The sequence below is a fragment of the Leptodactylus fuscus genome, chromosome 3, assembly GCF_031893055.1.
Source record: "Leptodactylus fuscus isolate aLepFus1 chromosome 3, aLepFus1.hap2, whole genome shotgun sequence".
Lineage (NCBI taxonomy): Eukaryota > Metazoa > Chordata > Amphibia > Anura > Leptodactylidae > Leptodactylus > Leptodactylus fuscus.
In genome coordinates this window covers 189,192,127-189,215,482 of record NC_134267.1, presented here as the reverse complement: position 1 = coordinate 189,215,482, position 23,356 = coordinate 189,192,127, and the positions used below count along the sequence as shown (strand labels likewise).

Genomic DNA, 23,356 nt, shown 5'->3' with positions numbered 1-23,356 from the left:
CCAAGATTGCAGATTTGCGGCACGTGGTGAGGCTGGCTGGCCGTCGTAGGAAGATTATGCTTCGCGACTTACAGTCTTTGTTGGGCAAATTGAACTTTGCCTGTCGCGTGATGCCGATGGGCCGGGTTTTTAACCGCCGACTGGCAGGTGCCACGAAGGGATTGTCTAATCCTCGTCATTTTGTTCGGTTGGGGAGAGCTCAGAGGGATGATCTGTTGGTGTGGCAATCGTTTCTAGAGCAGTATAATGGTCGCTCCCTTATGCAGTCGGCTGTGGTGGATGTTTTTGATTGCGAGCTTTTTACGGATGCAGCGGGAGGACAGGGCTTTGGGGCCTTTTACGGTGGGCAGTGGTGCGCCGCTCCTTGGCCCCTGGCTTGGCGGGAGTTAGGCTTGACAAAGAATTTGACCTTATTGGAGCTTTTTCCAATTGTGGTTGCTGTTTCTATTTGGGGTGAGGCCTTTCGCGATAGGAAGGTCAGGTTCCATTGTGATAACATGTCGGTGGTGTCAGCCATTAACAAACTTCTGCTTCCTCCCCGCCTGTGGTTAGATTGTTGCAGCGTTTGGTGCTTCGTTGTTTGTGTTTGAATGCATGGGTGGTTGCAGTGCATGTGCCCGGTGTCAAGAATGACATTGCCACTGCTTTGTCTCGTTTCCAGTGGGAGCGGTTTCGGTCCCTTGCGCCAGGGGCTGCGGCGGACGGGATCCCGTGTCTTCCGGACTTGTGGGAGCTGGTCTCAGAGAAGCTGGGCGATTGATCAGAGCGTCGTTGGCTCCTTCCACCTGAGCTAAGTATATAGCTGCTTGGGGGATTTGGGAGCGGGGGTTGGAGGTTCTGGGTCCTGCACTTAGTGACTTGGATAGGGTGGGTGTGTTGTTGTTGCTGCTGCATAGGTGGGAGGAGGATGGTTGGTCGGTATCTAGGGTTAACGGTGTGGTGTCGGCTGTCTCTTTTGGTTTGAAGATTAGGGGTTATGTGGATGTGACGAAACACTTCCTGGTCGTTCGGGCTCTGAAGGGTTTCCGAAGAGGCAAGGTTAGCGTGGACGTCAGGCGCCCGATTACCTTTTTGTTGTTGGGGCGGCTCTGTGCTCAGGTGGGCAGCTATTGTAGTTCCGAGTATGAGGCGGCGTTGTTCCGTTTTGCATTTTCATTGGCGTTTTTTGGGGCCTTTAGGGTGGGGGAGCTTGTCTCTCCGTCTTGTTCGACCCCGGGCGGTTTGTTGTGCGGGGACGTTGACTTGGTGGAGGGCTGTTTGGCAGTTAGGTTGCGTCGGTCGAAGACGGACCAGTCGGGTGTTGGGAAGTGGGTGCACTTGGGGGCGGTTTGCGGTTCCTGCGTTTGTCCTGTACATTGCTGGTCGGTTTACTCGTTGTTGTTGCCGGCGGGAGCCTCCGGCCCGCTGTTGCGACATTCCGATGGTTCGGTGAATTGGGTTGCGGGGGATGTTGTGGAAGAGAGTATTGCCCGAATTCCACAGGTATGCCAGGTTGGATCGCCCCCCTGATATTGTTGTTTTGCATGTTGGCGGCAATGACATGGGGGTCCGCCCGTTTCGTGATCTTGTTCGAGACATCCAATACGACTTGTTGCGTTTGTGGACTTTGTTCCCAGGGATTGTAGTTGTTTGGTCTGATATTGTTCCGAGGAAGGTTTGGCGCGCGGCTCGGTCGGTTGAGCGGATCAATAAGGCCCGCATTAAGGTTAACCGGGCGGTTTCGGGATTTGTGTCGAGGAATGGGGGGGTCTCTGTGCGGCATACGGAGTTGGAACCGGGAGTGGGGGAGTTTTGGTTGCGGGACAGGGTGCATTTGAATGCGGTAGGCATTGATATTTGGGCATTGGGTATTCAGGAGGGGATAGAGAGGGCCCTTGAAGTTTGGCGGGTCTCTCACGCTTAAGGTGTTAAGGCGTGTTCGCTGTGGCGGGTGGAGTCCTTGGGAGTTTGGGGGGTAAATGAAGCAAAAGGGGTGGAGTCAGTAATAGGCTCCACCTCAAACAACCGGTGTTGTGTTTACTTGGCCTGGCGCTCGGTGAACGGTTACAGGGTTTTAGCCCTGTGAACTGGCAGGTGAAGCAGGGGTCATCGTTACTTGGTGCCGCCGAGCCGGTGGTCGCGGCTGGCGGTAAGTATATATAGATAATATATCTTATATATACATACATAATTGATGTGCTCATCGTAGCGCCAGGCCCATTCATGTTGTTGTCTTAACTCCTAGGACTTGAACCCTTTTGTGCTATTTATTATGATAAATATTTGAGAAGTTATTTATCCGTTTTTGTAGTTTGTTAATAAATACGGCTGCTGTGGCCGATTAAAATCCATCCCTGTGTCATGGTGTTCTTTCATGGGTGGGGTGGGTGGTCGCCACGTTAGGCCGTTACTTATTGTTAATCTTGGGTTTGTGGTAGGTGGGTAAAGGGTATGACGCTCCTTAGGAGTTTTGGGGCAGGTTGGTTGGGTGCAACATTATCAATGTTGGCGGTCCAGGGGTTCCCAAAATCTGCCATGCCTTGTCAAGGGCAAGCGTAGCCACGGCTCGTCCGGCGTAGCGACGCATGACGAGGGGTGGGCAGTAGGGGAGCCAATAGCCATCTTCGGCGGGAGCCGTTGGGTGGGCGGGGCTTAGCGGAGCTGCTTTCAATTAGTCCGCGCAGCCAAGTAACGGCACTCGTGGGCTGCGCGGCAAGTGTAAAGGTTGTCTCTCCCTCCCTCCCTATATCTGGTTGTTTTGTCTTTGTATGTTTTTCTTTTGTTTCTGTTTTCATTTCTAGATTGTCACGGTGGCCTTGGCGGGTGGAGTCCTTGGGAGTTTGGGGGTAAATGAAGCAAAAGGGGTGGAGTCAGTAATAGGCTCCACCTCAAACAGCCGGTGTTGTGTTTACTTGGCCTGGCGCTCGGTGAACGGTTACAGGGTTTTAGCCCTGTGAACTGGCAGGTGAAGCAGGGGTCATCGTTACTTGGTGCCGCCGAGCCGGTGGTCGCGGCTGGCGGTAAGTATATATAGATAATATATCTTATATATACATACATAATTGATGTGCTCATCGTAGCGCCAGGCCCATTCATGTTGTTGTCTTAACTCCTAGGACTTGAACCCTTTTGTGCTATTTATTATGATAAATATTTGAGAAGTTATTTATCCGTTTTTGTAGTTTGTTAATAAATACGGCTGCTGTGGCCGATTAAAATCCATCCCTGTGTCATGGTGTTCTTTCATGGGTGGGGTGGGTGGTCGCCACGTTAGGCCGTTACTTATTGTTAATCTTGGGTTTGTGGTAGGTGGGTAAAGGGTATGACGCTCCTTAGGGGTTTTGGGGCAGGTTGGTTGGGTGCAACATTATCAATGTTGGCGGTCCAGGGGTTCCCAAAATCTGCCATGCCTTGTCAAGCATCTAGCAAACATCAAATATTTTACCGACCATTGAGGTTAGACTTACCGGCCTATAGTTTCCAGGATCACTTTTTGACCCCCTTCATATATATGGGCACCACATTTGATATGTGTCACTCTTGTGGGACACAGCCTGTCTACATAGAGTCCTTAAATATTGCATATAGGGATCTGTCTATCACATTTATTTCTTTCAGAACGTGGGAGTGAATACCATCAGGATCCAGAGGCTTATCTATTTTAGTGCTATAAGAAGAGCTTACATGATCTCTAGTCGTGTCACCAGTACAGGGGAGGACATTTAATAGATTAGTCTTTTCCGTTTCTTTCTCCCACATTATTTTTCAGAGGACAAACAGTCTTGGTCTTAAATTTCCTGTAATTTATGTTGTTGAAGAATATTTTTGGGGTTATTTTTAGCTTCCACGATGATGAATGTTACAAACAGAAGGTAATAAATTTATATCCATCTGTCTATTCCTTTTTACTCTGAGCAAAATCACAGCACAAAAGTGAGCACAGTGTATGATAACAGGTGTCAGAATATGCAGTGCAGTTTGGCCTTGTACAGACTGGTCAGAGTGATCCCTTTCCACTTACAACACCAGCAATGGGTTTCTAGAACTGGACCATGGAACAATGGCAGAAAGTGGTCTTGTCTGATGAATCACATCTTCTTATACATGATATGAAGGGCCGTGCATGTGCGCACTTAAGAAGACACATATGTAACGCAAAAGGCTGACTCTGTTTTTGTCATGTTGACACGCTGAAGGGGCCATGAACATAAAAAAAACTTTACTGACCTCTCCTCAGACCTCCTTCACCAGCTGCGGCATTCTGTATATAGACCACTACTGCAAATCAACGTCATCTTCAGCCACACCTCCTCTTCCAGCAATGTCTTCGGGTCACGTCTAACTCGCGAACTGACATTGATAAAAAATGGCGCGGGCACATGCGCAGTAGCAGAAGCAGCATGCTACTGCGCATGCACCCACGCCATTTTTTATCAATGTAAGTTCGCTAGTTAGATGGGACCCGAGGACATCGCTGGAAGAGGAGGCCTGGCTGAAGAAGACGTCGGACCCTGAATGCCCGCCCCCCGTGCACATTCGGTAAGTTGAACATATTCTGTTTTAGGGTTTTATTTTAAAATGGGGGGGGGGGGTAGTTTAATATAACTTTACCGGTGTCTGAATAGCCTTTTTAAAGGCTATTCAGGCATATGTGGGGCTCTATCAGCATAATTTTGCTGATAGAGCCCCTTTAAGCTCAACCAGCCCATAAGCAAACAAAGAGTAAAAGAGACATTGAAATCTGTTATATTGAAATTTCTCACTCTGAAATTATTGCGTCAGTGTGAAATACTTAAAGAAGCCCACAAAAAATGGTCCGGGCGAGCCAGCGGGGCCCTGCGGTCTGGACCTAACCGAAAAACGCAGGTCGGTTAGAAGCGCGACCCCTTAACCAGCACCATAAGAAAGCAAAGAGTGAATCAATGTGAAATACTTAAATAAAACCACAATCTGGTATTTATTGTTATAATTTTTTTTTTTTTGTAGAGCCCTCCTGGGTCTAAAGCGGCTCAAAATGAATATAGAATGCATTTTTAGGGCTAATTTTTACAAAAAATCCTTGGGGGGACCACCAGAACCCCACTGCCAGGAAATAATCCCTCACCAATGTCATCGGTATTGACTTCTCTGTAAGTAAACAGCCCTGTACTATTCCAATCAGAGACATGAAAAGTGTACAATCCATACAGTATTTATTACCCCTGAGCTCTCTTGGCCATTCAGAAGCAAAAACAGGACTAAAAGTTCGCTAGCTACAAACTTTGCATGAATCAACAGTACAATCGAATACAAGAAACTGTAATATAGCTCATCATAAGAAATATGTTTCTTTCTCCATTAATCAGTCTTTTTCCCTTCACCAAAGTAAATACCATATTTCCCCTGAAAATAAGACCTGCTCCAAAAATAAGCCCTAGTTACAGTTCATTCAAAATAATGTCCAGGTAGCTATACATATCAAAAAGTAAATAGAATACAGCAGGACAGATACAGTAGACCCTACATCAAGGATAGCAGACTGTACAAGATGGCACTAGTGAGACAGTTCTTGATAACAATAAAGGTTGGCTACCAGTAGTTCCAGGGCTCTCACACACAGATCAGGTAGTCCACGCTGAAATCTCTCCAGTCCTGAGTCTGAACATTGAGGCTGTCTCCACAGGGAGACAACTGCTACACTTGGCCCCAATGCTACTATGGAAAGGGACCTGATAGTGACGTGCCTTGATACAGATCTGGCAGATTTGTGTGTGCGAGCCCATCCACCATTGGCATGTGCCAGTTCTAATTATTTTGGGTGTAATGGGGTCTGGTGAGTGGATTGTTCTTCATGAAAAAAAAATAAGACATCCTCTTTAAATAAGCCCTAACCCATCTTTTGGAGGAAAAAATAATATAAGATCCTTCTGAGAAACACGGGTAATAGAATAGAAAACAGCAGCACTCACCATAACTGCAAAATCTTTATTCAGTCAGGTATAGGATGCTTAAATTGTGAGCTGATGCACAAAACGGGATATTATACTATGTGGGGAACATTATATTATTTGGGAGTCACTGAGGAGACATTATACTGCATTCAGTCAGACATAGGATGCGGGAGTTGTAAATTGGTGCACCAATAGGGACATTATACCATGTGGGGATCATTATACTGTGTGGGAGTCACTGAGGAGGGTATCATGAATGGGGCTCTTAGGGGACAGTATACTTTGTGGGGACACTTAGGGGACAACATACTCTATGGGGACAATAAGAAGACCATTATAATGGTCCATTATAATGGTGGACCTACCCCCTAGTGAACCCCCTCCCTCTCTAGAAATCCTTCCCCTGGCGAGGTGATGCTCAGCTTGATATACCGGCACCATCATAGCTGTCGCTCGGTGATAATGGTATAATGGTAAGTCCAGGTCTGAGCACACATGGATGCTTATAGAAACTGGTGACTGAATTCTATATTTTATGAGCGTCTGCACGTGGCATGTATTGGCTCCATCCTTATATAGAGATATTCTCCCCAGGATCCTGCTATGAACTGTATTCAGGTCATATTTTATACATGACGCCTTGCTTATCATGCTGACACAGTAATATATTACACCGCCATATAACACTTCTTATGTTTCTTTCCTGCATACAAAAGAGTGACAGAATTGTCCTTTAATGTATAGGAATTTTCCTGAGCGTGTTTTTCTCTCCCAATAAGCGCACATCCTCCCACCATTATCCCCGCCGTTCCCTAGCGTGCTCCTCGGCCATGATTGCCCTTTTTCTCAAGCTTTTGCATTTAAATGACTGTTGCTTCAATTTGCACAACAATGCGGCCGAGATGGGAAACAAGTCCTGCTTGAACTGTTAGTAGGCCAAGAATCTGGATGCCATGGCAACCACAGGAACACAACGTTGTGTTGTAAGGGACAGTGATGTGGTTCATGAGCATGTTAATGGGATCCCCATGAAAAATCAAACAATACTGCACTTTATTCAACAACTCAATTCACTACAGCAATGCTCATTTGCGCTAAATAAGCCGGGCCTGGAGGACGCATTATGTACGGTTTTATCTCACATAGAACAACAATGCCAGCTTTTCCGGTTATATGTGTCATTTTATATGAACCTTCAGGGATGATCCTGGCTATACCGTTATAATATGCTGTAATACTACCTATAAGGGCCCCTGTCAGACATATTAGAGCCCCTAAATTAAGTGTCTTACAAATTCTTTCTAAGATCCTTCACCCTCCATCCTATAGGGCATTGAGATGGGGGAGGATATGCTACACATGTTCTCAGAAGTAGTGACATCGTTGCAGTATATAGGTCCTTATGGGAGATGGTAGGGAATATCATCTTTATGCATCGGTTCACCCACATGGAATACATGTAGGAAAGTTGTAAAGATAATATCTGGAACATGTCCAGTTTGGGTCACCATTGGTGTGATACAGTTGGTGGTGCATTATATAAGTGCAGTTAGTGGAGTTTTGTTAGGTCACAGTGGCCAAACCCTTTTAGTTATGTAACATTATGTAAAATATCAGGGCACCATGTTCATATAGTATCGGCCAGTAAGGACGTGAAACTTTGTGAATCTCAAGCAACTGTTTTTTACAATATTTCCCAGGGCCTCTGTTGATGATACTACTAGGGTCGACTCATCCCTTGCTGCTGTTGAAGCTATTATTCTGGGTTACTGATTTTTATTAACCCCAGTGCTAAATTTTAATTAAATAAACCCACAATACAAGGAACAATTGTCCTAAAACATGTCATTTGGTGATGGTTATTTGGCTAACGTATCTCCTTAAAACAGATGTTGATGTCACAGATGATGACATCACAGACGTGGACAGGGGTGATGTCATAAGAAGCATTGACCATCTAAACTGAGTTCTTAGACTTGAAAGACTGTGCCCTTTATGGTCTTGGCGGACATAAGATGGGCAAACATAACACCCTTGTGATGAGTATGGTCTGTGTCATGGACATCCAGACAAGACCACTCATTCTGGATGGCATTTGGCACACACATGGAAGTCCATAAATCATATTTCTTCTTAGTATCCTTTATTCTGCATATTTTATCAATCACCCTCCCATGGCGTCATACTGCAATGATGGCTTCTGATATGTACATATGTAGACCATACTAACAATAACACAATATATCCATATGTATTACCCATTTAGAACTACATAAATACATTCCCTTTCATCAGTATTTAGGATACATGTTTTTATTTCTCTTCTACTTTGTTACACTTTCAAGTCCTGATGTATAAAATTAAAACCTTGCATGAAACATTCCTGTCTCCGCACATCATGTGCACAGCTCTAGACAGACTAATACAAACAACCTTTTTGGCAGGAATTCTTGACTTGCGGGCAGCGGGTAAACATGAGAGCAATATCTGACCTCCCGACACCTGACGTCCACCATAGCTATACCTGACATCAGGGTCGCTGGAGAGATGAGCTGGGTGCTAGATACATTTATGATATGATGTGTTAAAAAGACTAGCATCATATAGTAATCATGTGCCCTGTTCGCACTGATGCCTCAGCTCTTTGTTCTATTATGCAAGTCAGGATTATAATAGACATATCTGAAGGAATATTGCAAAACGCTCTCTGGTGAATATACCATACTTACATATACTATATACTAGGCTGGGTATGTTTTTGCACTATGGAGAGCTTCTTGTGTTCACAATAATTTATGGCCTATAATATTACTGTACTGGTAAAGGAACAGTAGCCCAATAACAAAATATATAGGGGAGGAAACCGCTAGCTTGTAATAGAAATCCATCAACAGAATTAAGGTTAAGACTAGAGATGAGCGAGTACTATTCGAAACGGCCGTTTCGAATAGCACGCACCCATAGGAATGAATGGACGCAGGGGGTTAAGCGGCCGGCCACCGGCAAAGTCTGCGTGCTGGCCAGTTCCATTCTTTCCTATGGGTGCGTGTTATTCTAAACGGCCGTTTCGAATAATACTAGCTCATCTCTAGTTAAGACGTCTCATTGTATATCCTGAGACCCAGACCCTGAATAGCAGGCACTCTGGAAACACACTACTGTATAGCTCCAGTATCCATACAGCTTACAGCCATGTGGCATCAGGCATTACTTTGGGTTGCAAATAAAAATATAACAGATGACATCTGCCTGCTTATGAGAACCTCCGAACTATAAAGTTAAGCCGTCCTTTGTTCTCACATGTGGCCTATAGCATTCCTGACAGAATGAATTGTATATGCCGTTCTGATGAAAGACTCTGTAACAAGGAAGGTGGAAGTACTTAGACTTCAATCAGCACTTAATATGTTAAATGAAGTAAGGAATTTAGCTTTATATACAAATTATAACAGGCAAGCAAATATAATATACAGTATACACGACAGCAATGAACAAAGAGAGGGTGTACTGATTGTGATCTAAAAAAGGGCTCAACTTTGTTTTCAAGAACTGCGCCATCTCTTAACTGTTGCTTTTATCATATTGCAACTTATCTTCAATGAGGCCAAGCTGCAATACCGGAAACAACCCATAGACTGAAATAGAATGATGCTGTTCAAAAAAAACCTGTTTATGGCGGGGGCCCATGTTTTAAACGTGCAGCGTCTTGGCCGTGGTGGAAACGTTGCTGCAAAAAAAGTGCCATTTTACATTAACTGCAAAGTGGATGGGTTTCTGTCTAATCCCATCCACACAATGCAGAAAAAAAATCTGCTGCGGAAATGTTGCAATTTAGAAAATGCTTGCTTTTTTTGTGACTCTCAGCATGTCAATTATACCTACAGAAATGCTGGTGTTTTTTGCATAGGTATAATAGAAGGAGAAAGTCCGCCGAGAAAAATGATGTGGATTTTCTGTTAAAAACACTGCGGGGCCTTAGCCTTAGGTCAGATGCAGATGACCATGGTCAGTGTACTATCTGTGTATTTCACGGAAAGCACACTGACCCATTCTTTTCTATGGGCCTGTACAAACACGGTCTCGTGTGAGGGCCGACAGTCTCGGCCACATGATATAGGACAGGTCCCATTCCTGTCCTATTTTGCAGCCCATGCTTCCGTGGATCCTATTCATTTAATGAAAGGAGCCGTGGAAGAATGGGTAGCACATGGGGACATCTCTTTGTCACCCGTGTGCACCCATGCTTTTAAATCATGGCAGGCCGTATGCAGCACGGTTGTCTGCAACTGGCCTTAGGCCTCACATTGTGGAAACTCAGCTTTTTTTGTTGCAGATTTTGCTGTGGTTTTTTTGAGCCAAATCCAGGAGTGTATTGAGCAGAAGGTAGAAGTATATGGGCTTCCTAGACATTTCCTTTTATAGCCATCTTGGCTTTGGCTCAAAAAGCTCAAATGCTCACAATTCCTCAGCTAAAATTGAGTTTTTCCCGCAATGTGTGCACATTAATTAATCTCTCATTCACTATGTTGGTATTATATAACACAGCGAGACTTTAAACTTAGCCTCAGTGTACAGGTCTGTGTACGACATGGATGACTCATGGAGTGGTGTCTGTATGTCATACGTGCGTGTCACTAATCCCTACATTAAAATGAATGGAATGAGTCTCAAATATGGACAGGTGTATGACCTACTTCATATTTTGCGGCTCTCACTACGGCCTGGACATACAGCTACATAAAACTATGGCTGTGTGTATGGGCCCAAAGTAATGCAAGTGTCCACACTTTGATCCACTATTGTCAATCAAAAATAGAGTCGTGTGAAGGATGCTTGATACAGTTTAGCACAGAGATACAATATACATGAGCTTGTTTTTCTTACACATTAGTCAGAAACTGCCAGCAGATTAATATATAATTTTATGCAGAAAGATTCAGTATAACCTGTAATTTATCCATTTATTTTTAGTTTTTTCCTATGCTTAGAAGGAGTAATTCAGTTCAGTGGGTGGTCCTAACAATGATTGACAGCCTCCCCTCCGTCCATATAGCGATAGCTGTCAATAGCTTATAGGATGCTAGCTCTCATGTACTAACATAGTTTCATTGCTGTATACCCTTCCCCTTTAGCACTCTCTGCTTTCCTCCCTCTCTCACTCTGATACAGTCTGTGTGAAATCTTCTCCTAAAGACTCTGCTCTCCTCCATTTGTACCCTCTGATATAGTCCATGTGATCTTTCACGCTAAAGACTTGCACATACTAGAACAAATAGCAAAAATAATAAAAACGCAGGGCATTTTTTAATGAACACTGATGAGAAAGTTGCATTTTGCATTTAGGAAAAGAATGAACAAGAAATGTACTCAATAGCTCAACATTACCTTTAAGCACATCTCGTAAGACCAGCACTGTGGGGACCTCAGTGTGCTACTTATGCTAGGTTTACACCTGCATACAGATTTCCGTTCCTCGGGTCCACTTGGGGACCAAGAAACAGAAACCTAATCCGCTTAAAAAGCAATTATTCACGGACCCCAAAGACTATAATGGGGTCTGCTGGGTTTCTGCCCGCATTTTTAAAGCAGAATGGGGAACAGAATCCCCGAGTGCTCACCAAGCACAGATGTGAACATATCCTTGCAGTATATCCGGTACAAGCACTTGAGAATTGCATCCACACCAACCATCTTGTTCTTGGCCATTTGAATGATTATAACTACAAGCTTGGATGTGGGATCAGGCAGGGAAATTCTATCTATCCCATCTACAGTTCCTTTTTAATGTATTTATCATCTGTCACTTTTTTGGACATATTTTATGCACCTGCGCCTATTTTTACACTAGCTTTACTGTGACCCATTTCTGATGTAGGCGCACCTCCTTATTAAATGTTGTGATAGTTTAGATGCGCCTTTATAAGACATGAGCACTTTGCCCCTATTTTGTTCAAAAAGGAACAACTGTCCCTTTTTGCTAAAAAAAAAATAATAAACTGTACAATTGCCCCTTTTTAATGCAATCTGAGCCGACAGGCTCTTGTACGCCGCCCAACTACTGAAGTCCATTTGTGCCTTTTTTTGCCCCTTTTTAACAAGGTGCAAGTCATAAATACGGCATGAAAAGGATCTCCATTTAAGTCATGCAGGGCAACATAACATCTTATAAAAGGTGTAAATTCTTAATAAATGAAACGCAGGGTACAAAAGGCACAATTTGGGTCAAAAAAAGGCAAAGATAGCTTAATAAATGTGACCCACTAAGTCAACTGTTTCCAAAATTTCACTCAAGCTGCGTTCACATCTGCACTTGCATCCCGTTTGGGGATTACGTCCCCCATTCCGCTTCAAAAATATAACGAGAAAAGTCCTACAAGCACATTTTTCTGTCGGAAACCCAGCAGACCTTATTATAGTCTATGGGGTTTGTGGGTTTCCACAGGTAACTGCTTTATAAGGGAATCGGGATTCCGTTTTTCAGGTCCCCAGGCGTACCCGAAGAACGGAAACCCAAGCGTCAAGCTGTATAACATTGGTAGGATGACATAGTCTTACCTTTCCACCACATCTGTTCCATTCCAGCACGTTGAGCCATCTCTTACTGCCAGGTCTCCATCACACAAACGATCTGTCATTGTGGTGTAAAATGTTTTTAAAGGCTTCATGTACTTGATGAATTCCCTAGAACACAGAGAGACTGATCAAACAGGGCAGCTATAAGGCCAGGAATATAAGGACACAGCACACATCATGCCTATAGCGTGTTAACCTACACAATCTAGTGTACGTTCTTTCTTTTACATACTTGGATTTTTTTTTTGGAGAGGGATGAATCTCAGCAAATACATAAAAGTAAAAAGCTAAATGCTAAAAACAGTACGGCTGTAGGTGTGCACAGAGCCTCAGAGCATCCCTGCAGTTTGGTACTACGTCCTTAGAATACCGCATCAGATGGGGTATTGGATCCAAGAAAAAACCTTCAATACGCCTCTGCAGAAAATTGGAGACATAATTGTACAGTGTCGGGATCACACTGAGTATTATGGCTCCATACAATGCAGAGGTCATACAAGGCCATAATACAGTCATATACACGACAGAGATGTATGATTTTAAGAATTTGTGACTGTGCAGGAAAGCGAGAAGCGTTATTGAAATAATTCAGTTAGGAAGTGACAGGAGGCCATAGACATTCACAGTTACTGATATGTTATAGCTCCATTAGTACAGAGGACAGCAGCAGCAAACAAAATCCCAAAAATACAGTGACCACACAATCTGCGTCCCATTCCTTAATGCTTATTTCCAGCAGAGGGCAGCACTAGGCTACAGCTTTCAAGCTGACTATGCTATCTCCATCAGGAACTATCGATATGGGATAACTCCTATATTTCTGTCATTATATATATATAAGCTCTGTAAGCATATTATATTATATTAGTATATATATTATACATGGCAGACTGTGGCTGTAGACTGAGTTGGTGTATATTAATAAATATACATTCAGGGCCTCTGAGTTGGGAATTTTAAATCTATATTTCACGTCATTGTCATCTGACGTGATACACATGAGTCTAGATATAATTCACTCTCTACGTTTTTCTATACACAGCTATCTATGCAAAGAGATAGTAGCCTGATGGAGGCCAAACATATTAGGGCAAACACTTATTGGGTTGACTGCAACTCCCGACCCCACATACACATGTTCTCAAGCTGAGAAATGGGAAGTATCCTCCTATTCTTCCCTAAGAACAAAATATTGGGCATGTTGAAATCCACCAGATGTTGGGAGAGAGTCAGCACACCCCAATTCACATTGGTCGTATGCTGGCCATTCAAAGGCAGGATTACCCTAAGACCAAACAGGCAGAATACCATGCTCAGAGTCCTAAATTCTGGAAAGAAATACTAAATATGGATTAAAGGTAACATCAAATTAAAGGGGTAGTCACATCTCCTGATGTTATGTTATATTGCTAGGATATACCATAACATCACAGGTGTAACTTCAAGCTCCAATGCAAAACCAACAATGGGGCCTCCACTTACCATGTGCTACCTACAATACCGGTGTCTCATTATATAGTAGACTGGCCTTTGGGTCCCCTGAGATTGCAAGGCCTGTTAGCAATTGCTACCTCTGCACCCCCTATAGACACGTCCCTGCATAACCTTCCAGAGGACTGACCTATGGCACTGTAGTGACAGCAACACAGCTCCAATCCAGTCTTATATTTCTATGTACATTGTCTGGCCTATTCCTTTTGATGACCCACCAGTTGGACCCCTATGATCATAAGGTGATGGCAGATCCTAGCAATAGGCCATAACTTTCTCTCCCTTTCAAGTATCACCATGAACATTCAGTACAATCTGCACAACAGTAGTTGGTCAGTATTTTTGTCAGTATTATTTTCAAGCCAAAACCAGTGGAACCTAAACAAAAAGTATATTGCAGAGATCTGTAAATCTTCCATATTTTAGACTTATATGCACTCTAAATATAGTAATAATTTATTACCTGGCCTTATGAAAAATTCCAGACCACAATGTAAATGAATGAAATAGTTTCCAGACCAGTCTCCTAAAAATCACACCCTGAACAGACCCCAAAACTAATTCAGTACACCAACCAGGCACCTATATTAATTCATATCTAGAGCACACCCTTATATTAAATGGGTTGTCCGAGACTTCTAAAAATGAAACTTTCTGCAGGAAATGTTTTAAAAACAGAAAAAATGAACATTTTTCTCTTATTAAATCTCTTGCCACTCCAGGGCTGATACTGCGGTGAACTTTACTTACTTGCTTGGAGTGATGACATGCCGTATATACATGTCACAAATGAGGCCAATCACTGTCCATGGTCTTGCACTGTACATGCTAGCATCACCACTGAAGCTAGTGATTGGCTGTACAGGTCACATGGGTGTATGGCAAGTCATCAAAGATCACAAGGGATCAGCAGGGCATCACCACTGGAGCCAAGACTTCCGAACTAATTCAGACCCCTCCCCCTAAAGTAAACCCAAGACCTGACCACAAAATTAATACAGACCATAAAATAAATTCAGACTCTAAACAAGACCCAAAAAATATCAAACCCCAGACCAGACAAACAAAATAAAAAGACCTTAGACTAGACCCCCAAATTAATTCAGTCTCCAAACCATATCCCAGCTTAAAGCCCTATAGCCAGTGCAGTATTCATTCACTTGTGGACATGGTCCATTTACTATATTTTCATTTCCTGCAATCTTGTATTCAGTAGAGTTCCTATATAAGCAGGATTTCCAACCTGCAACTGTACAACTGTTGTGAAACTACTTCTTCCAGAATGACTTGTCAATCTGCAGTACATGTACCAAAATCCTTATAAGGCTGGGGCCCCACATTGCGGAAACACAGCTTTTTTTTGTTGCAGATTATGTTGCGGTTTTTTGAGCCAAAGCCAAAACTAGATTGAGCAAAAGTTAGAAGTATAAGCGCTTTCTATATATTTCCGATTCCATTTGTAGCTATTATTGGCTTTGGCTCAAAAAATCACAACAAAATCTGCAACAAAAAAAACTATGTGTCCGCAACGTGGGGCCTTAGCCTAAGGTGGGTTTTACATGACTGTGCCGCCTGTACACCAGCCATTTTTTCACGGCTCCATTCATTCATTGGAGGAATGGCCACAAAATCGGACAGGAATAGAACCTGCTCCATATTTTGCTGCGTGGACTTATGGGTTTGTGTAATTCACAGTCATATGCACAGGCCCACAAATATCCGGGAAAAACCCAAATAGCAAACTGATCTAGCACACAGTCACGTACAAGGGGCTTAAGACTGAGTTGACATCTATATTAGGAATTATGTTTATCTGTTCCATCATAGGAGTGTAATGGAATTCAAGCTGCGCCGATCCATTACATGACAGACATCAATGGACTTCTAATGGAGTTTGTCAGGTTCTGCCATGGTGTCTGTCATTTTACCAGAAAAAATAGCGTAGTGTGTGGTGTTACTTTTTTTAGCAAATATCACAGAATCTGCAAGGAATGCTCCAACGCAGATGTGAACAGAGCTTAAGATAACAGGGTGGGACCAGCAATGTGTTGCTTGGGAAGTTCACAGAACAAAGTTTCTTTCACTATAACCAATGAACTGCTGATGTATGGTGTATTAATGTCACAAATTATTTTCATGTTGGCGTACTGGCAGACACATTCATACAAAATGACCACTGTAAGATTTGCTGTATACATTTACATGACTGTAATGTGAAACTATTCATACTGTTGCCTAAAACTAATTCTCAGTCAGCCCTAGAAGAAAATATGTACCTGTCTACTGGAGATAAATGCATTTCACATGTTAATACAGGCCAGCTGAATCAGCCGGGGCCTACACTGAGACAAGAAGCAGCCAAACATAATGTTATTGTCCAGCAGGAGGCTGAGGAGCACAAACATTCCACGAGGAGCAACCAACAGGGCCAAGGGGGGTTGGAAAGATGGAAAGCAAGCAGCCAACCCATGGGGAATGTCTTACCGAGAGTTTCTTTTCAAACTGCGTGGCTTGTCATTCTTCGAAGCTTTCAGAGGCAGAGACCTGGACAGTTCAAGGTGGAATAAAGAGCACACCCGAAAGAAGGGAAGCAGTGTAGCAGGCAAAGAGCAGGAGAAACAAAGGAAAAAGTTAATCAAATGAAAAAGTGTATTTATCTCATCCTTCATGCAGTGGCAAAAGCATATGGAGTTGGAAGAAAATAAAGGTTTGGAGATCATGCACAGCAGAATCTATGGATCAGGAGAACCATTCATGAGGGTGAAGTTCAAGAACAGAGATGTAGACGTGACCTAACATGCAATGAACACAAATGATCTTGAGTTATACTGTATTCTTGAAGGACATGAGAAACATTGTCCTAGTCTTATGATGGCTTTCAGAATACCTTCTCAAGTTTCCTAGAGAGTGGAGTTTTGTGACCGGAGGTACTGCCACAATTTCCTCTTTCATGGTCTTCTCCTCAGACGGTTTGAGAGGACTTTCTTGTAGTTCACCACACACCTTTTCTACCTACATGAGGCATAATAAATACTACATAAGGAAACAATATCAGACAAGAGTATTTTGCTGTTCACAACTAGACATCAACATGCATATTGGCCACAAGATAATGTGATCTGTCGATCTTTCTTAGCATTAATGATGGGCATACATATTAGTTATAAGCTGTATACTGTCTACCAATAAGTATTTGGACACCCAGTAAAGTTCTGCGGAGATGGAGTTATGGTCTGGGGGTATTTCTCCTGGTATGGACTGGGACCCTTGATCCCAGTGTATGGTGAACTCAACCCGATGTCTATCTCACTATTTTAGATAAAAGTGTGCTTCCTACATTATGGCGGTTCTATGGGTTGGACCAATGTTACTTCCAGGATGACAATGCCAGCTTTCATGTAGCGAGGTCTACCATGGCTTGGTACCGTGACAATCATATTAACCGACTTAACTAGCCTGCCCAGAGCCCAGACTTGAACTCTATTGAGTACCTCTGGGATGAGTTGGATGGCTGAACTAAGGGGTGCAGTAGCCAAAATCGGTGAAAGAACTTACCTGTCCTCTCCAAGCCGAATGGAATAAAATACTATTAGCCGCCATACAAGGACTTGTGGAAAGCCCCGGAGGGTTGAGGATGTAATTGCCGCTCTGACCACAGGTGTCCAAATACTTATTGGTAGACAGTGTTTAAAAAAGAGTGATTTCACCCAAAATGCATTTACAGTATACTTTGTTAAGAATCTCAGAAATCTACTATGTCTTATGCCATTCTGAACATACTAAAGCCTTGTCTGATACAAAAGATCAATATATTTCATTTTCCTATAAACAGAATCCTTTGGCGCTTAACATTGTAAATACTATAATCTAAGGATTTGTTCACATATGCATTGTAGTTTCCACTTTGAGGGAGCCTTCACACGGAGTTTACGCTCTGCTCATTCTGAATGTAAAACTCGTAAAACTCAGATCCCATTGACTTCTATGGGTGCCGGCATGCGCGCGCTACCCATTGAAATCAATGGGAGGCTTTTTTACCTATTGCTTTCAATGTGATACGCGCGTATGCCGGCACCCATAGAAATCAATGGTATCTGTTTTAACACCGCTCATTCGGAACGAGTTTTACGTTCAGAATGAGCGGAGCGTAAACTCCGTGTGAAGGCTCCCTAAGGCTAAGGCCAAAAACCACTGCTGAAAAAACGCAGCCGAAACACATGACGTTTTATTCCATAGCGCTTTTCACAGAGTTTCCCTCTATTATACCTACATGAAAAATACCAGCTTTTCCATATGTATAATTGACATGCTACAGTTTACAAACAAGCAACTTTTTTTGATCACAGCATTTCCTGAATAGCCAGTGGCAAAATTGCAATGTTTAGACTATGTGGGCCCCTGTCCTAAAAGGAAACCGTGATGCAGGGCCAGATCGGTCATATTTCAGTCACCAAGATTGGCGATTAACAATAATAATAAATTTTTTTATTTATATAGCACCAACATATTCCGCAGCACTGTACAATTTGTAGGGTTCAAGCACTGACAAAAAAATACATTACAAAGAAATAGTCACTTCACACAATGGGACTGAGGGCCCTGCGCACAAGAGCTTACAATCTATGAGGAGTTTGTTCAGTTCATTCAAGGTTTAGGTTGTTTTGACAGAAAATATATTACTGCATGGAGCACGACTGTTCCCTAAGTCTACATCAGAGACTCCATATGAACATAGCCTAAGCCTTTGTTCTTTTATATGCCTGCTATGCCGTATTTTCAATGTCTTACATCTCTCTAGGATGGCCAAAAATAGATTAAAGATGTGCTTTGCAGACTGGTAATTTTATTAGGGTTTTTACATTGAAATCCCAAAGTATTTTTAGTTTAACTATCCAATAAAATGAAATCAAAGGACAATGAACTCCACCATTATGTATCCCAACCAGATCTTACAGTGTGTATATTAGGTATGAACACAGTATCAGAATTATCACACAACTGTAGCCACATCTACATTGTTGGTGAATATATTATCTAATAACATCCTTAAATTGATAGAATTTGTAGAGGTTGGAAACTCGGGTAAGTTTCACACATGGTATCTTATTCCATGTACTTGCACTAAAAAAAATGCTCTGGTTGGTACGAGAGGGTAAAGGGTTGGTACATAATCTGCGGCTACCTATGCATTTGGACACAGACATATTTAGTTAGAACTTCTGGACCCAATGCAAAACCTGTAATCAGGCCTCCACTTACCATGTGCTAGCTATAATACTGCTGTCTTCTTACATTGAAGAAAGGCCTTGGGGCCCCTTCACTCTCCAGGGCCCCTCTGTAAACCCTATAGCTACATCCCTGGTAGCTGCCAAAAGATGGAGGTTATGTACATTCAATGAATAGGAGCGTGGAGGAACAGCCACAAAACCGGATAGGAATATGGCCTGATCCATATTTTGCTGCGGTGGAGGTTATGTCATGATGGAGGTTATGTCATGAAATAGGATAGAGAATAAATACCTGACTGGTGAGGGTTTGAGTTATAGTATCAATGAAGGGCCGAAGTGTACCTACTCCAGCCCACCCCACTCTGCCCACTGTCTTAAAATGTGCTGAGTTTGATGGAAAAACTGAAGTATAAAATAGAGAAGCAGGGGACCTCCTGAAGTCCCAAAAGTGACCAACAATGTGGCCTTCTGAACAAAAAATCTTGTGCATCCCTGATATGAAGTATGGACATCAGAGTGGCTATCTGATGCCGAGGTCTTATTGGGACTCTATGGCAGTAGATCTTGGACCATTTATTGAAATAATGTCTCAGAACTCATACTCTCTAAATGGGAGGCAGCTTCCTGCATCAGCAACCTTCTTCTACTGCTCTGATTGTAAAGGGAGACATTCTATGTAATCTCTGTTCCTCTGTATGTTGTTGCTTTGCACACCAGAGGTCCTTGGACACGAGACCTAGCAGAGACATAGTTTAAAATTTGCCTGGAATATTTAGAGGTGTCTCAAGAGCGGTATAAGTATCCGTTCCTTTCTCACCCCTAAAACTACAAAGATGCTAGTCTATGCCCTCATAATCTCCCGTTAAGATTACTGCAACACCCTTCTCCATGGCCTCCCAGTGAAAAATCTCACTCCCCCTCCAGTCCACTTTAAACTGTGCTGCTTAATACACCTCTCCCCCCATGCCCATAGCCCAGCGAATAGAGTTCAAGTTGCTAACGCTGACATACAAAGCCATCCACAACCTGTCCCCTCCATATATCTCCGACCTAATCTCACGCCACCTGCCCACATGTAACCTCAGATCCTCCAAAGACCTCCTCCTACTTATCCGCTCTTCACACAACCATCTACAAGATTTCTCTTGTGCATCCCCCACACTCTGGAACTCATTACCAAGACACATAAGACTGACCCTCACAATCACAGGCTTCAAGAAGGCCCTGAAGACTCTCCTATTCAGGAAGGCCTACAACCTCCAATAACACTAGTGTCACCACACCACCATCTGAACAGTCTCTACCCTCACCTTCTGTCACTATCCCTCATAGACTGCAAGCCCTTGCATGCAGGGCCCTCCATCCCACTGTGCCAGTCGGTCATTGTTAGTATTATATTTGCTTGTATATTTTGTGTACCCCCAAATGTAAAGCACCATGGAATTAATATTATGTAAAGCACCAAGGAATTACGGTAATGGTGCTATATAAATAAACAATAATAATATGTGCAGGTGCTCAAGCTGATTTATTTTGGGGTGAGATTTAGAAGAAATAAAATGTCTCTTCTTGACCGGCTTTATAACTCCTCAAATACTTGCTATTGGTCACTGTCCAAGCCTTTATCAGCAAACTGCAATTACCTGACCTGATTGTCCTGCAGGGAGCGCTGTAGATAACAGTGAGAGTACTCAGCGAGCCCAGAGAGCAGTGACTGACATCATCTGTCCTGTCTTATCAGACAGTACTGGCTCCATGATGTATAAACAATGGGGGGGGAATTATTTCATATAGCAGGCAAACAAAGCAGCATTGCTAAAACAATGTATTTAGGAAAATTCTTAAATTTACATAAGCAGCAGTATAGATAGGATTCTTGAGATTGGAATACCCCCTTAAGATCTGGGCTGCTAGTTGTACCATCTCTCTAGAGAACTGCTTAGCAAACCCTACATTAGCTGTGACATGGAGGTGAAAAAAGGCTGTTGATCACTTTGTGGGGGTGGAGTAATCAGGACTTTCCTAAAAGTCAGTAGTTACCTTACTTAGAAACCATTTGCCAATCATATAAACCTATATATCACAGAGCTCAGCTTTTCTCCCTATATCATATAAACCTATATATCACAGAGCTCAACTTCTCTCCTCTATCATATAAACCTATATATCACAGAGCTCAGCTTTTCTCCCTATATCATATATACCTATATATATCAAAGAGCTCAGCTTCTCTCCCTATATCATATAACCCTATATCTCACAGAGCTCAGCTTCTCTCCTTTATCATATAAACCTACTGTATATATCACAGAGCTCAGCTTCTCTCCCTATATCATATAAACCTATATATCACTGAGCTCAGCTTCTCTCCCTATATAATACCCTGCAGAAATAACCTTAGAAGTTAGACCAAAAACCTTAAAAGCCTGCTGTAACTGAGCATAAATGGAGCAGAAGAGTGGGAGCAAAATTGTACAGGGTGTTCCTAAAGTGATGAAATTAGACCTTGGTATATAATTCACCTGATTTATAAAGTTATTTCTGTCACTGACATAAGAAAAAAGTGCAATGTTATTTTTTTCGGAATGAATACAGCAGATATCATTTGAGTCTTATGGTTTTCTGTTTCAACATTATGGGAGCCTTAGTCACGAGTCCCTGCGGTAACATCAAAGTAGCACCTGCAAAAACCACAGAAATCATATTCCTTACTGCAATGGGAAATGGAAGAAACAAAAACCTCCTTAAAAAGAACGTGTAGAATTTTACTAGTTATACCATCAACATAAAATATAAGTGAAGCTTCACATTCAGACACCGAAAAACATGTCAGGTGAAGTTATCCCTGGAGGTCAGTGCCGTAGGATGAGAAGACACCTGGCAGGTTCCCTTTAAGCAGCAGAGGAGCTTTTGGGTTCACTCAAAAATCAATTTGCAGCATAAAATGTCAAAGAACTCTAGAAGATATTTATAAGGTTTTATTCTAAAACGGTAAAATGCAGCAAATTGCAATATGTCTTCCTTAGTGATGCCAGTCCTTGTTTATTAGCTGTATGTGATGATGCGTCACTATGTTATGTGATGAAGACAGCCAATTGAGGCCTACGGATGTGAGTGAGAGGAACTCCATTTTTTTGGCACAACTACAACATTTCTTGCCCCTTCTGTTTTAATCCCTAACCATTTACAAGATCTCTCTTTGATGTCAGTAAATGGGTCAGGATGCTATAGGAAAAATACATAAAACACATTCTGTTATACTGGATGTCAATGGACGTGACATCATTTGTCCAGAGGACTGGTCATGGACTAGGGAGTTGTCTGATGCTCTGAAAAGAGTTTTTTTTACACTGTAAGGGTAAGTTCACACTGGGTTTTTTGGACCGGAACCTGAGGCGGTCCAAAATACGGGTAGCTGTGCCTGGATGTCGGTGCAGTGCACTGGCATCCAGTCATGCACTCTGTTCCAGACTAGGCCCAAATGAATGCGCCTAGTCGGGAGGGAGTGTCTTCAGGTGGATGTCGCGAGGCGAATCCGCCTGAAAGAATGAGCATGTCGCTTCTTTTTTTTGGGAGCCGAAATCAATGGGAGCCGTCTTTTTAGTCAGGATTTTGATGTAGATACGGCCTCAAAATCCTGACCAAAAAACGCAGTGTGAACTTACCTTAAGTATACTGAAAATATATGTAATTCCTAACATCCTTTGAAGAAAACTTATTAAAAAATAGTATATGTGGAATAGTGAGCGTGGCGCAACTTGCCTGGGATATATTAGACAGTTTCCTCCATTGTTAGACACCTCAGTATTAGTGTATTATATATTAATATTTTGGGCAAATTTAGTCAGCAAGACATCCAGAAAAGACCTCACAGAATATGTATATTGAATGTTGTCACAAGCCTATATACACTGACAAAATCTCTATTCATTGAATCCATTGCCCAACTGATAAGCTTATCATTGGGCCAGTAATCTTGGAGACATGTATCTGCTGTAGACCAAGGCTTACATAAGAATGTAATAATCCAACTCCAGGACCTTATCCAAGATGAACAGACTGTGCTAAAGTATTACCACGGTTCCTTCTCTCTTAGTAAATACAGATAAGTGCCCATATCGGCAACTTCACAAGTGAGGGTGTCCAGCATTCCCC

General features: G+C 42.6%; 1 protein-coding gene across 2 annotated transcripts in view; it reads right to left on the bottom strand.

Annotated features, from left to right (window-relative positions):
• The window catches only part of LOC142198100 (glypican-5-like), a 185,564-nt gene that overhangs the window by 99,380 nt on the left and 62,828 nt on the right, over window positions 1-23,356 (bottom strand). Inside the window, exons 4-6 of one of the 2 annotated variants that reach the window (XM_075268930.1) lie at window positions 16,861-16,985; window positions 16,458-16,517; window positions 12,465-12,590 (exon numbers count right to left, since the gene is read on the bottom strand). In XM_075268930.1, coding sequence (XP_075125031.1) covers window positions 12,465-12,590; window positions 16,458-16,517; window positions 16,861-16,985 — 311 coding nt within the window. The remainder of the gene's footprint in view (window positions 1-12,464; window positions 12,591-16,457; window positions 16,518-16,860; window positions 16,986-23,356) is intronic. The other variant, XM_075268931.1, reaches the window with a different exon arrangement.